Genomic DNA, 15,162 nt, shown 5'->3' with positions numbered 1-15,162 from the left:
CCAGACGTACCTACTGAGTCACCCAGTGCTGTCACTTCTTCAAACTTGGCCCTTTTCTGGACCACCACCCCGCTTTGGGTTGCCACTCCAATTTGGGTCACCGCCCCCTTTCGGGACTCCACCCCCTTTTGGGTTACCACTCCAATTTGGGTCACCTCCCCCTTTTGTGACTCCACCCCTTTTTGGGTTACCACTCTAATTTGGGTCACCGCCCCCTTTTGGGACTCCACCCCTTTTTTGGTTACCACTCCCTTTTGGGTCACCGCCCCCTTTTGGGATTTCCCCATGTCCGTTCTGCAGAACTTCTTATGCCACAGTTCACACAGTACAGTTTGTCTCTCACGATACCACACAAGTCTTTGCTGGCACCACCACAGCTCCTGCTGTCACTGATCACCGGCACCTCCGGCTGCTGTTCACACACATACACAGCGGCTGGTGTCACTGCAGCTCCTGCTGCACCATCTTCGTGGACCCGCCGATCCACCGGAAGCCGCTTGTCACCTTCGTAACCCCGCCGGGTTACTGGAAGCCGCTTGTCACCCTCAAAGATAGAAAAGCCACAAAAGTGCGCCCATAGGGCCATACCAGTGCAGGTATATTGGGTTATGCAGCAATAATACAGGGTACTCACCCTCAATAGTTGTGTAAAGCCACAACTACTGTATCCGCTTAGTAACATGCCATAAAGCTGCAGCAGGATGGTGTAGACAGACAGCGTCTGCTACCAATGCTCCCAGGGCAGATCCCTTAAAGAAAACACCAGGTCCCTGTGCTGCGAGACCTTCGTGACCCCACTGAGCCACAGCAAGCACCTTCAGGTTTTGCAGAGGAAAAGAAAAAAAAAAGAAAAAAAAACACATGCACAGTCTCTCACATGTCCTGTTCGTGTGCCACTCAGGACGTACCGTCTCCGCCTGAGACCGTCCACCACACAGGGCACACCGGGTGCTATTCAGGGAGCCGACCCTCCTCCCAGGGTCTCCCAACACACCAGCCTCACCAGGTCCAGGGGCTCAGCGGGTGCTCTTCAGGACATCCGTCTCCGCCTGAGACTGCCCAACACACGCCTCACCAGGTCCAAGGTCATAGCACGTGTTCCAGGGATCCGATTCCTCTCCCAGAACCTCCCAACACTGACCCTCCAGGACCTTGCTCACTGACCCCTCCAGGAACACAGTCTCTCACTGACCCAGGTCAGTGCAACACAGACTCCTGTCTGTTACCTGTGTCGGCCACACAGGTTCCTGGACGCCTCTTCTCCTCAGAGGTATCCCACAAATATTAATACAGTCACTTTCTCTGACCTCGGTCAGTATTACTCACGGTTGTCAGACCGTCTGCTCTCCTGGCTCAGAATCGCCAGCGCTGCCACACGTGCTTCTGGGAGTCGCTGCCCGCAGTCTGTCACCAATTGTAGGGATGTGACTCGCTCAGGTGCAGCGGGAGACAATCATGAGGCAGGTTCTTCCCAAAGTTCATAAGGTTTATTTGCTCCATAAACCATAGACAGCATAACACTGAAATGTAACCTTCACTTCAGGCAAAGGAACAGAAATGTCCGTGGCTTCAGACTCGGACTGAGAGTCTCAGCACATGCTGGGAGCTGTAGTCCTCCCCATATACACTCTCTGTAGTGTCCCACCTGGACACATGGAAGTCTGTCCACACTCTGACAGACTCCCTCCACACTCTCACATGTGCCAAACACCTCAATTACATAGCCCTGTAACCACACCCAAAGGGGATCACATGGCTATGACATCACCAAAGGTTGTAAAGACACACAGGCTTCCCTGACACAGTGTAACAGAAAGATCAGCAGTACCTCTGCTGATCAATACACCCTGGAGCCTGCATCCCAAGGCCACCCACCTTGAGACCCACAAGGGTCATTTAGGACCCTGCTCCTGTTACCACACTGAATGTGCCTGTACACCCGTCCTGGGACACCCACACAGCGCCCCCTAGCCGACACAGTGGTAACTACACCACAATATATATATAGTGCGTGTGTGTGTGTATGTATGTATGATATCCAAGAAGTATCATTTCTCCTTGCGGAGAATGACATGCTAAGCATGTCGAGGTGAGGAGACTTAAAGCTGCAATGCTCCTCTGGGAAATATGCTAATTATGCAAATTGTCTCTTCAGAGAGGAAGAGGACTAGAACTCTAGTGCCACCTATTGGAGGTAGCAATCCTAAAAGTCAATGTTGACCCTTTAACGAGCCTAGTTACATGACTTAGGATAAAAGCCAAGCCAGAATCTCCATTTGCAGACACTGTGTTTCGGGGTACTGCCCCTCATCAGTGCAAAGTGGGAGATCGATGTAATAAACTATGTAAGTGGCAAAAAACAGTTTTCAACAAAAACATGCTAAATAACATTTATGCAGCCTATGAATTTCTTCTGAGAAATGGTATCGCCTCCATCAGATCCTCCTTCATAGATGACCTCAAATCTGACCTAATAATTTTAAGGCTAGAGAACAACCTCTCTACACTAACTTGGGTTGGAGGCATAGCCGTAACCACATGGGCAACATCTCTAACAATTTCCGGGTATAAAGGAATTGCCTCGTGCACAGTCAGTTTTGATGAACGGTTGAATTTTTCTATTTCTTTGAGAGCAAGTGAAACATTTTGCTGAAATATGGTCAATCTGCTTGCTATACTAGACGGAGTGAAATCTTTTTCCTTGCGGCAACGCTTTGCCTGCTCCATGTCATTCAAATACTTGTCAAAGTCAAACTCCTCATCTGATGAGGATGAAGATATGGCAGCAGTAGCACTGTCAGGACCCAAGTAATCTTGGCGCCTGGCAGTCCTCCTGTAGGCCACTTATCCTAACTGCTACCTCAGTCAGAGCTACTTTTCCTTTAGTAAGCTGTTGATCATCAAGCAATATACGATGACTTGGGTCCACATAAACAGCTGCCAGAAAAAATTTATTTTCCAATAGCTGTGTCTCTCTCCGTTTCATTGAAGCAGAAATGCCATCTGTGATTAAACCTCCTCTTTGGGACAGGCAAAATAGCAAGTTCTTCCACTCCCTTATAAAAATGCCAGCTTGTAATTTTTTTAGTCACGGTAAATGGGTGATTAAGCAATTCCTTCAATTCAGCCACCTGTGTCCATTGACCTTCATTTAGGGTTACCCGAGGGTTCGCCTTATCTATAAGAAATGGTTTTAGTTCAAGCAATCGCTCAATCATTAAATAACTGCTGCCCCACCGAGTGGCTTGATCGACAGTTGCCCCTTTCCCAGCATGTCTCTTCAAGATGGAATCAATTTTAGGGGTTCTGGCAGCAACAGCCAATTTCCTTACTTTTCCAATCAGATTTCCAGCATGTCCCTCTTGCAGACTACCGTATATACTCGAATATAAGTCGAGATTTTCAGCCCAAAAAATTGGGCTGAAAGTTCCCCTCTCGTCTTGTATTCGAGTCATATACACCGGGGGGTCGGAGGGGGAGGGGGAGCGGGGGTGTCAGGTCATACTTACCCGTCCTGACACTGTGTCTTGAGCCCCCAGCTTCTCCCCGTGCTCTCTCTTCCTGCCTTCAGCGGTCACGTGCCGCTCATTAAAACTCATGAATATGCGCATATTCATGAGTTTTAATGAGCGGTACCACATGACCGCTGAAGGCAAGAAGAGAGGGCGCGGAGAAGCTGGGGGCTCAAGACACAGCGTCAGGACGGGTAAGTATAGCGATACTCACCTGTCCTGCGTCCATGGCTGCTTGCTGCTGTCTGTCATCTGTCAGTGACTTCAGACAGCACAGGGCGTGGTGACGTGGTTAGTGCGCGCCGCGCCCCCTGCAGTCTGAACGTCACTGACTGATGACGTGGCAGATAGCGGGGAGCATCGATGGACGCAGGACAGGTGAGAATCTGACACCCAGCGACGGAGAGGTGAGTATGTCATTTTTTTATTTTTACATGCAGCAGCAGCATGGGGGCAGCATATGGGGGAATCATCTATGGAGCTTCTTATGGGGGCAGCATATAGGGGGTATAATCTAAGGAGCTTCTTATGGGGGCAGAATATGGGGGGCATAATCTAAGGAGCTTCTTATGGGGGCAGCATATGGGGGGCATAATCTAAGGAGCTTCTTATGGGGGCAGCATATGGGGGAATAATCTATGGAGCTTCTTCTGGGGACACCATATGGGGGAATAATCTATGGAGCATTTCCCACCCTAGACTTATACTCGAGTCAATAAGTTCTCCCAGTTTTTTGTGGCAAAACTAGGGGGGTTGACTTATACTCGGATCGACTTATACTCGAGTATATACGGTACATGAACAGCACTGTGGCCTTCCATCTCAAACATACTGAATCCTAAATTTTCTTCTAGCTGTTGTTCATTACTCTCATTCATCAGTGTAATTGTACTTATGTTTGAAGCATTGTCCGTTACAATAGCAAGAACCTGTTCTTGTGTGAATGTAGCCTCAGATCAGGAATAGAACAGCCATTTATAGGATATTTCATAACTTTCCCAAATTCCTATGAAAAAATATTCAGCACATTCTGCATTGAACTACTGTACCCAATTTATTATATATTTTAGGAGTCTGTCCATTTTATACCGACTCCACCAAAATGAGCACCGACTCAGACTCCACGATTCCGACTCCACAGTCCTGATTAAAATAGTCCTATGTGTCATGAGAAAAGTTGTCATAATTACCTCTCCAGTTTTGCACTGTGTAACTTTTGTAATGTTTCTTTAAATTAATTTAAGTTATTTAATTTTTAATAACATAACAGACCTGTGAGATAAATTAGGGGGTCTTTTAATTAGTGTTACAGGGTAGTTCCAAAGTAGTGAAAATGCAGGACAGGGTGGAAATTTCCATTTCATAATCTATGGAGCCGGTCACATGTCTGTGCTGTGTTGTAGACCGTCCCCACAAAAAAAAAAATCAGACCTGTCCGTTTGTATTCCAGTCACGGATTAAAATTACTGATGCATGTCTATGGGTCCGTGAAAATGACGGACAGCACATAAATGCTATCAGTGTGCAGTCTGTGATTGATATTCCGTAGGAAAAGGTGTTTTTTTTTTTTGTTTTTTTTTTTCTTCCCCATACATGAAAATCACTGATGGCTAAAACTGCCATACTGACCACACACTGATGGAACTCAATTGAAAAACCTTGATCACACTGGGACCGTTTTTTTTTTTGTTTTTTTTAATTGCATACCAGAAAGATAATGGATGTCTGACTGTGTCTGCATGGTTTCTTTCTATAGTTAATCATAAAGTTTCCACTAGCTAAAGGCAAGCAGAGATCGTGGAAATGGTTAGTAATTGAAAGAAAATTTTAAAGTTGTTGAGTATAACTTTATAGAGTAAAAGTGGTATACGTATTACCAATATTGTTTTCTCTGTTACAGGTCAGATGACAGACCTTATTTACAAGGAAAGAGACCTCGTACAGTCCCTAAAGGAGTACATTAGAGAGGAAGAAGAACGCCTTTTTAAGATCAAAAGGTATTTGGGTATGGATGTATACACATCGTTTGACATAATTTTACTAGGTATTCATGTGTGATGCTAAAGGTAATGTATCATTAACTTTACTTTCATTGTTTTTTTCTGTTAAATGTATTTTTTTTTTTAGATTTTTTACTTTTTTTTTTCATATCATGATCTTCGTCTATCTTAATATATACAGGCTAAGGCCATGTGCACACGTAGTGGAAGGTGCTGCGGACTTTTCTGCGCAGATTTGGAAAAAAGCGCAGGTAAATCCTCAGGTGAAAAGACCTGCGGTTTACCTGCGGTTTTCCCCTGTGGTTTGACACCTGGACAATGGAGCAGGTGTAAAACCGCTGCGGATTCCGCACAAAGAATTGACAAGCTGCGGATTTGAAACTGCAGCAAATCCGCGTGGAAAAATCCGCAGCATGTGCACTGTGGTTTTTAATTTCCATTGAATACAATGCTACTGTACAATGCAGCAAAATCTGCTGCGGTTCCACAGGGCCAAAAACGCTGCAGAATCCGCAACGCGTGCACATGGCCTTAGTTGTATAGATTGAGAAAAGACCCAGGTCAGCAAGTTAAAGGGAACCTGTCACCACTTTTCTGGCCTACCAGCTAGAAATATCAGTTAATTGAGTGTCAGCTATGCATTCCACAGCTACTTATGAAACCCCCTGACTCCCCATGTATCACCCATAAAACCCTTTTTTATTGCTCCCGCACTGTATGGTGATCTGTTCTGTTCAGTCCAATGGGCGTTGCCTCTGTTCCTCACTCCACCCCCCTCAGCTTGCTGTATGCTTTCCTTGCTGTGAATAACGCAGATCGCTTAGAGATTTCTCGCATGCGCAATCAAATGGGATTTTGCACGTGCGCAGTATGCTTTGCCCAATTGCGGGCAAAGCAGAAAAGCAGTACGGCGCAAGAAATAAGTCATCGATAAATCGTACATGTTAAGGGGTTGTCCGCTCAAAATCGATTAGTCTGCAGTCACTCTGTGTGATGGACGGCAGACTTAGGACTCCCCCAAGTGCACGCACTGTGCGCTACAGTGATTCACCAGTTTCAGAACAGGGAATGGAGTGTATGTATTAGTTATACATGCTACATCCAACTGGGTGCAGTATTGCGCTCCATACACTTGGCGGTTTGTGCACAATACAAGACTTATCGGTTTTGACCGATTACCCCCACATTTTTGGTGCTTGAAAAAATTGACATCACACAGACCACACTTGAACCGAATCTTCTCGGGGGGGAAAAAAATTGTATTGTGCTAGTTTCTTGCACATATCCGATGAGATTTGCCTGTTCAGGTCTGAGTGTGTAAAATAAATAAATAAATAAATAAACAAACAAATATACAATTGATGGGATCAATTTTCTTAGCAATGGGTTTTTACAGATACATAGCTGCTATTAGGCTATGTGCGCACGTTGAGTATTTGCTTGCAGAAATTTCTGCAAGATTTCTGCATCTCTTGGCATTTTTGTATGCGTTTTTGCATGGGTTAATGCTTTTTTGAGCTAAATAAATATTTAAAAAAAAAAAAAAAAAAAAAAAAAGTTTTGTGATGAACCAATAAATTACAACACCACCTTTTTCATGCTGATGCAGTTGCATTAGAATAAAGGGATTAGGGCGTTGTGTCAACAGCTGTCATTGACACCTAGCTCTAGGCTTATTAATGAAAAGGTGTCAGCCCGACACCCTCATTACTAAGCTGATAAGTAAGCACACACAATTACACACAAACCTACACAAACATTGTCACCAGGCTATGTAAGGGTACTGTCATACTTAGCGATGCACCAGCGATCCCGACAACGATATGGATCGCTGGTGCATCGCTAAGTGGTCGCTAGTGAGCTGCCACACAGGCAGATCTCACTAGCGCCATAGCAGCGGTCAGAGGTCGCTACTTACCTGTCAGACGCGGCGATCCTGACGTCCTCCAGCCGGTGTCCACGCGTCGCTCGTCTGCGCCACAGCAAGCCCAGCAGGAAGCTGAAGACGAGAAACGGCCCAGGCCGTTCTCGCGCGATCAGCGATAACCAGCGGGGGAGCCAGTCGAAGGTAAGTATCACACATAGCGATATTGATAGCAATATCACTATAACGTCACAAAACCAGTGACGTTATAGCGATATTGCTAGCGATATCGCTTAGTGTGACAGGCCCTTTAGAGCAACTGGTAATTTTAAAGAAAAAAATGAAAAAAAAAATTACAGGGCTCCCGTGCAATTTTAATAACCAGCAGAGGGAAAGCTGACAGCTGGGGGCAGATGTTTATAGCCGGGGAAGGTGGTAATACCCATGAACCTACCCAGGCTATTAATATTAGCTCACAGCTGTATACTTAGCCTTTACTGACTATTAAAATGGGGACCCCCCAAAAAATGATGTGGGGTACCCCTATAATTAATAACCAGCAAAAGCGATGCAGACAGCTGCGGGCTGATATTAATAGCCAAGCAAAGGGCAATGGATATTGGCCCCTCCCAGACTAAAAACATCAGCGCTCAGCCACCCCAGAAAAAGCGCATCTATAAGATATGCCAATTCTGGTGCTTAGCCTTGCTCTTCCCACTTGCCCTGTAGCGGTGGCAAGAGGGTTTCATATTTGTGGGGTTGATGTCCCCTTTATATTGTCAGGTGACATCAAGCTCACAGGTTAGTGATGGAGAAGCATCTATAAGACACCTATCCGTTCGTACACCCATAGTGATATTGTATAGACACAGACACTCAGAATAAAGTCCTTTATTTGAAATAATTACACAGACTCCTTTAATAATCTTAATTAAACCATACTCACCGAACGCCTAATCCACCTAAGCCAACGTCTCCTGCAACAAAAATAAAATAATTAACAACAATATTCCTCACCTGTCAGCCAAGAAGATAATCCATAATGTCCATACAATGATCCTGATCCTTTGAGAGCAGTCACATCTGTGATGTGACTAATCTCAAAGACAGTCGGCGATATGCTGACATGAGGTAATTGCTCCCGCAGTGGATCACTGAGCTGCCATAAGGAGTTCACCGGAGTTCACCGGAGTTTATCACCTGATCACCTCCAGTGATCTCCTTTACGGCACCATTGCTGTGTGGCAAAGTAAAGCAGTGCTGTAAAGCCCCCGTCAAGTTTTGTGATGCAACAACAATCTCACCAGCGACATCACTGTGTGTGACACGTATCAGCGACCGGCCCCCCTGCCGGGTATCGCCGATCGTGCTCGAAAGCCCTGCACATTTTTTTTAATCGTTGGTCTCCCGCTTGCCAGCATGCATCGCTGCGTGTGGCAGGCGGGAGACCAATGATCAGTGAGCTGGTAACCAAGGTAAACAGCGGGTTTCTAAGCGCTGCGTGGCGCTTAGTTACCCGCTGTGTACCTTAGATACCAGCGTGCTGGAGCTGGGAGCTGGTAACCAAGGTTAACAGCGGGTTTCTAAGCGCCGTGCGGCGCTGTTATCAGTGACAGCAGACATAGCCCGATGGGAGCAGTAGTCTCATCAGCCCACGCCTGCGGGTCACAGTCACAGCTGTGGGATCACGCTGACATCTGACAGCATGATCCCGCAGCGCACTGACCGACAGTCTGCGGTAACGTTACCGCTGGTCGCAGTCACAGCTGCGGAGTCACGCTGACATCTGACAGCATGATCCCACAGCGCTCTGATCGACAGTCTTACTGGCGGTAGCGTTACCACCGATAAGAACCATTGTGCCAGTGTTTCCCACGCTGTCACACAGATGGCAGCGTGGGAAACATCATACGAAGCTGGAAAACGCAAAACAAAAACACAGCAAATCCGCAAAACGTTTTTTACCTGCGTTTTTGCTGCAAATTTGACTTGCTCAATTGAAGTTAATGTGTGCAGAAACGCAAAACAAATTGACATGTTGCAGAAAAAAAGTACAACAAATATGCAGGGAAATTTACTGATCATGTGCACAACACTTCAGGATTGTATTTGAATTACCTTGCATAAGGATTTCATTGCGTTTTTGGACCATTTCCACGCGTAAAAAATGCCGCATTGTGTACGCACAGCCTTACCAGAGGAAAGTGTTTGATGATAATTCTTTAATTGTTGATGTATAAAATTGATGCAACACAGACATAAAAACGAACAAAAGCACACAGATAACAATATACAGTAGATCAAAATCATCTGAGTTTTTTGCTTGACACTTCGACTATTTTTATATGCTCATATGAACTTGGCAAGGAGCAGAAATAAAAGCATTATCATGTATTTATGTAAAGGGTAGCTTGAGTGATGTAAATGTCCTCCTCTTTCAGCTGGGCCTCTCGAGTAGAAGAGCTTACAAGCAGATCCTCCTCTGATCCAGAGGGCTACCTCGCTCATCCCGTCAATGCTTACAAGCTGGTGAAGAGACTAAATACAGACTGGCTCACACTTGAGAATTTGGTGCTTCAAGACTCAACTCAGGGTAGGTAGTACAGACCTGTGCTGAAAATTGTCTTTAGAAGAATACTATCATGGAAGTCTAATTAATCCTACATATCTACCAGCTGATTTACTGCTGGGTTTAGGAATTACTCATGAGGCCATCTTTTCCCCATTTTTATAGAAGACTAGCTGAAGAGCCCAGCGCTGCCCGGGCATAGTAACTAAATGTGGTTAGTTATAGCAAATTATAATTATCCTCCATCCCATAGTCCCGTGCCCATATACCCATCATACATATCCTCCATCCCATAGTCCCATGCCCATATACCCATCATACATATTCTCCATCCCATAGTCGAGTGCCCATATACCCATCATACATATCCTTCATCCCATAGTCCAGTGCCCATATACTCATCACACATCCCCCATCCCATAGTCAACCATTATGACATCATGAGCGGCGGGGCTTGCAACATATGATGATATCGGCGTCGCCATGGCAACCATTATGACATCATAATAAGTGGCGGGGCTTGATACACACACACACACTTTTCCCCATTATGTATATAGGGGCAAAATTGCTTGGTGATTTGGAATGCGCGGGGTTAAAATTTTGCCTCACAACATAGCTTAGGACACTCTTGGGGTCCAAACGTGTGAGTGTGCCAAATTTTGTGGCTGTAGCTGCGACGGTGCGGATGCCAATCCCGGACATACACACACATACATACATACATACACACACTTGAGCTTTATATATTAGATTAGTTAATATACTGGTAGTGGCTTTTTACAATTGAGCAACAACTTTATTTTACTCCTTTTAAAAAGGTGGTTTCTTTTAAGTGTTCCTGGCTGCAGAAAAAAAACATGCACTGTAGTAACCATCACTGAGTATCCAAATGCTCCAAGTGTCTGGCATTGGCTGCGGTGCTGACAGCATGTTGACAGTGCGGCAGCTAGTGAGCTCAGTGGCTTGTGAGTTGGGGGTTCCGTTGTAAGGGGGTGAAGAGTAAGAAGAGCCCAAAGGGGGTTACCTTCCCTGCTCCTTATCCAGAACCACGTAGCCAGACAGGAGGGTTGCTGGGGGGAAGACTTTCTTGCCTGGATGTACTGGACCAAGTGACTGTGAGAGACAGAGAGGGACAGGAAGGGGGAGTGGACCGGAAGGTGTGCAGGCAGAGGGCGCGAAGGGAGAGCGCCCCAGGGACTGAGGGGAGCGCGCCAGAGGAAAAGCAGGTGGCAGCACAGTGCTCCCAGAGAGAAAAGTCCCTGTCAGAGCCCTAAGACTGTGGCTGAGACACGAGCCATAGTGAGGGCAGCGTGTGCAGGAGACAGAGCAGGTTGCAGCTACACGCAGGAGAGGAGAGAGAACTCCCGGCCAGAGAGCTAAGAGTGGGACGGGACATACTTACTGCTGTCTGTGAGTACATGAACGCAGAGTCCCCCAGTGATTAGAGCAAGACGCCCTCCTGACCGTGCAGAGACGGAGACCCGCGCGCATAGTCACAGTGGCTGCGGTGACAGGTCAGAGCCCCAGATTTCGGCAGAGAGACTTGACAAAAGACTGAGTAACGTTCCAGCAAAGAAGCTTAACAAAAGACTGAGCATTGTTCTGGCGGAGAGACTGTTAGTTTGGAAGCAGAGACTCAAAGCAGGGGAGACCTTGTCTGTCCCAGTGTCCCCTTGCCTTCCACCTTAACCCTGGAGATCCTGGTTACCATCCAACAGAAACTACAGTGTTCACAGAGACTACAAGTGCCGCTGCTGTCGGCGCCTATGTTGGAGAAGACAACACTTCAAGAAAGATTTCTTCAGACTGATAAGTTTCACGAATACCCGTTAATTACCGTTATTCTGTTTGACTGATTGATTACTTGCTCTAGTCCCCATATGCTGTTTAATACACTGTTATAATATCAGGTTAATCCCCACTATTTTCTCCCTTTTTTGAGGAGAATCTTATCCTTGTAAATAAAACCCTTTAAGATCTGTCTCTGTTCCGTGGTGACATACACAGCACCTGCACGTTATTACACCATGGACATTGGCAGAGCCACTAAGCTCACTGATTAGCATCAGCAAGGCAGCCAATGCCGGCCACTGGAAATGGTGGCAGAGACTCGCTGGTGGGCTCAGGGAAGCAAATACAGCGTTATTTGTTTTTTTTTTTTATATAATAATCTGCAGCCAGGGACTGATATTTATTAAAACTGAACATTCCCTTGTTTAATTCTTGAAACATGGAGTGGTATGATTTGTCACTATCATGTCCATTTTGTTCACACTTTGTTCAGACAATTGTAAGTATGGCTAAGGAGCCACCACATGATCTCTTGTGGTGCTGATTTTATGGTAGCCATGTAATGGCACCGTTGTATAGGTCCTGACCTTTCAAATGTGTTGTCCCACTATCACAACTTTTTATCTGTTACGTCCCGATCATTCAGGGCATCACAACTCAAAAGAATAGGCGTTCTGTGTCCCCAGCTTGAGTGGAGCAGAGGTGGCTTTGCTATTTCATTTGAAGTCTGGGACTGATGTAGATAAACCACATACAGCAATCTACTATCCTCATCAGTCAAAGAGAAAGTCTGTTTATAACTTCTTATTGTGTGAGGACTTGGGCTTCTTTTACACTTATCGCATTTTTTGCGGCCCGTTATCGCAGACTTTTTTGCGGGCCGTATCGCCGCTATTTTCACGGTCTGCCCCAATAACGGACCACAAAAAAACTTGTTGATCACAGTTTTTCATGTTTCCAATACTATGGAAGAAATATTGGAAAAAAAAACGGCATCCCACAAAACCGGAATTTACGGTTAACCACAAAAACAAACTTCCGTTTCCTTTTGCGGTCCCATTGATTTTCAATGGGGGTCATGTCCGTAAGCTGTGAAAAAGATCGAGCAAATACGACCCTCACGGCCATACGGCGCACCGTGGAATTTTTGCAGGGCAATTTTGCGGCCCCATAGAAATCTATTGGAGCCACAAAAACGGTCAGCAAAAGCACAGTAAATGTAAAAGCAGCCTATGGCCTGTTTCACACATCTGTCTGTTAGCATCAGTCAAAATCCGCCGTTTGGCAAAAAAAACAGATCCGCCATTTTGCTTGGCGGATCCGTTTTTTTTCCCATTGAGTTGCATTACCGGCGGATCTTGACGGATGGCCATCCGTTGGATCCGTTTTTATGCGGATCCGCCAAAATTTTGACGTCCGCCGACATGCCCGGACGGACAATGCAACGTTTTTTCGGGCGGCCGGATACGCATTTCTCACTGCGCATGCCCGAAAGACTTCACTCAGCCACAAATTTAACCCTAAACTCTATTCTGGCGGCTGAAAAATTCTCTCTCAGCACACGTTGATGTCTGTACACAGGCGGATCCGTTTTCCGCTATTTTGGCGGATTTCAACTGACAGAAAAACTAAAGTGTGAAACAGGCCTTAGAGGCAAATGACAAACTTTCAGTAAAGAAAAAAAGGAAAACCAGTGCGAGAAATACAAAGTCGTCTGACTCAACTTGTACATATGAGACTTTAGTGTTTGTAATTTTAGAAGGGTGGTAGTTTACCTGCCAGCTTTATACATACTGTAAAAGATTGAAGGGAAGCTCTGTGCTATTAAAAATGATTATTTACCTGGAAATATAGTTTTATTATCCCTGCAGCCGCTTTAGTGCAGTCATCGAGTCAATGAGCTGTAACAGTCACTACTAACCAGGGCTGTGGAGTCCGTAAGCCAAACCTCTGACTCCTCAACTTCCCTGACTCAGACTCCTCACTCCGATTCCTCATACATGGCTCATGTTTAGGTGATAAATTTACTGTAGTAAAATGGTAACATCAGGCTTTTCATCAACATTGATACCATAATCAAGCTGTTTCCTGTTCACTCCAGCAGTTCTGAGATGAGTGCAGGGCTGCAGGCATTCCTTCCCAGTGTCTTTTTACTCTTATTTGTAGACAAAAAGCTTCACTACTGAGCATGTACATAGAGTGCAGCACAGATTCATGTCCACTAAAAGCAGAGATACTTAGATCAGGAACAAGACAGACATTTATAGGATACTAGATGCGGGCCCGATGCTATCGCATCGTGAGGGTGGTAATGTCACGATAGGGGCAGGATTTGTAGCGTTCAGAATCTCTCCCCCCACATGTGTTCACCCACCTATCCACTCTCTCTTTCCCCATGTGCTGACTTCTCCCATCTGTGCTCTCTTCTTTGACCTGTCTACCCCATGTGCTATTCCCCTTGTCTGCTGTCTCTCTCCTTCCTGGGCTGTGTTCTCCCCTCATGTGCTGTCCCATTTGAGCTGTCTCCCCCTGTGTTCTGTCTCTCTCACCCCTGTGTCTGACCTTGTACAGAACATACCACAGCTCCTGGGCAGGAGCATCAATTTACCCTGTACTGTACTGAGAACTTTATATGAGGGCAACAAAAGCCAATAATGATTGAGCAGACTGGCACCCGGGACAAACGGCGGAATCCGTGTCATTGCTGGCATGCGCACTATAGACCGATAAATGGCCACAAGCAGTCTGCTCAATCATTATAGACTTTTGTTGCCCTCATATAAAGTTCTCAGTACAGTACAGGGTACATTAATGAAGGTCATACAGACCGAAAAGTCACTGTATGTACTGCACACTATTAAAACACTATTTTGCATTGGAATCCACGTGTGTGCCAAGATTATATTCCCAACTTTTTGATTAGGCGGGCTAGCCAGCACACTCTCAATGCCTCCCAGTGTGAACACCCCTCATGCGAGACCCGACGGGTTTGTGCTTGACTGCACCCCGAAAAATATAGTGCACAAAATCCCCCAAAATAGTGAGGTATTCATTGATATTTTGACCAAAATACACTTGTAAAAGGACCAGTGAACTTACGTGATTGTCCTGAAGCAAGTAGATAAGGCCCCGTCACACACACCCCGTCACCCGTCGCTAGCGAGATCGCTGATTTTGTGACGCCACAGCGATCTCGCCAGCAAGATCGCTGTGTGTGACGGGGATCAGCGACAGCCCCCCCCCCGCCGGGTATCGCTGATCGTGCAGCATTGTCCTGGACCGTTTTTTGATCGCTGGTCTCCTGCTGGCCAGCACGCATCGCTGCGTGTGGCAGCGAGAGACCAGCGATCAGTGATGCTGGTTTCTAATGTAAACATCGGTATCTAAGAGCGCGCGGCTCTTAGATACCGATGTTTACATTGG

General features: G+C 46.0%; 1 protein-coding gene across 3 annotated transcripts in view; it reads left to right on the top strand.

Moving 5' to 3' along the window:
- Positions 1 to 15,162, top strand: part of P4HA2 (prolyl 4-hydroxylase subunit alpha 2) — a 146,074-nt gene that overhangs the window by 44,869 nt on the left and 86,043 nt on the right. For all 3 annotated transcript variants that reach the window (XM_073569882.1, XM_073569928.1, XM_073570004.1), the window contains exons 3-4: positions 5,413 to 5,509; positions 9,818 to 9,969. In XM_073569882.1, the coding sequence (XP_073425983.1) occupies positions 5,413 to 5,509; positions 9,818 to 9,969 (249 nt within the window). The remainder of the gene's footprint in view (positions 1 to 5,412; positions 5,510 to 9,817; positions 9,970 to 15,162) is intronic.

Source organism: Dendrobates tinctorius, unplaced genomic scaffold, assembly GCF_039654945.1.
Source record: "Dendrobates tinctorius isolate UK_male_01 unplaced genomic scaffold, ASM3965494v1 ptg000001l, whole genome shotgun sequence".
Taxonomy (NCBI): domain Eukaryota; kingdom Metazoa; phylum Chordata; class Amphibia; order Anura; family Dendrobatidae; genus Dendrobates; species Dendrobates tinctorius.
Note: the sequence above shows the minus strand (reverse complement) of the source record. Positions and strands in the feature narration are given on the sequence as shown.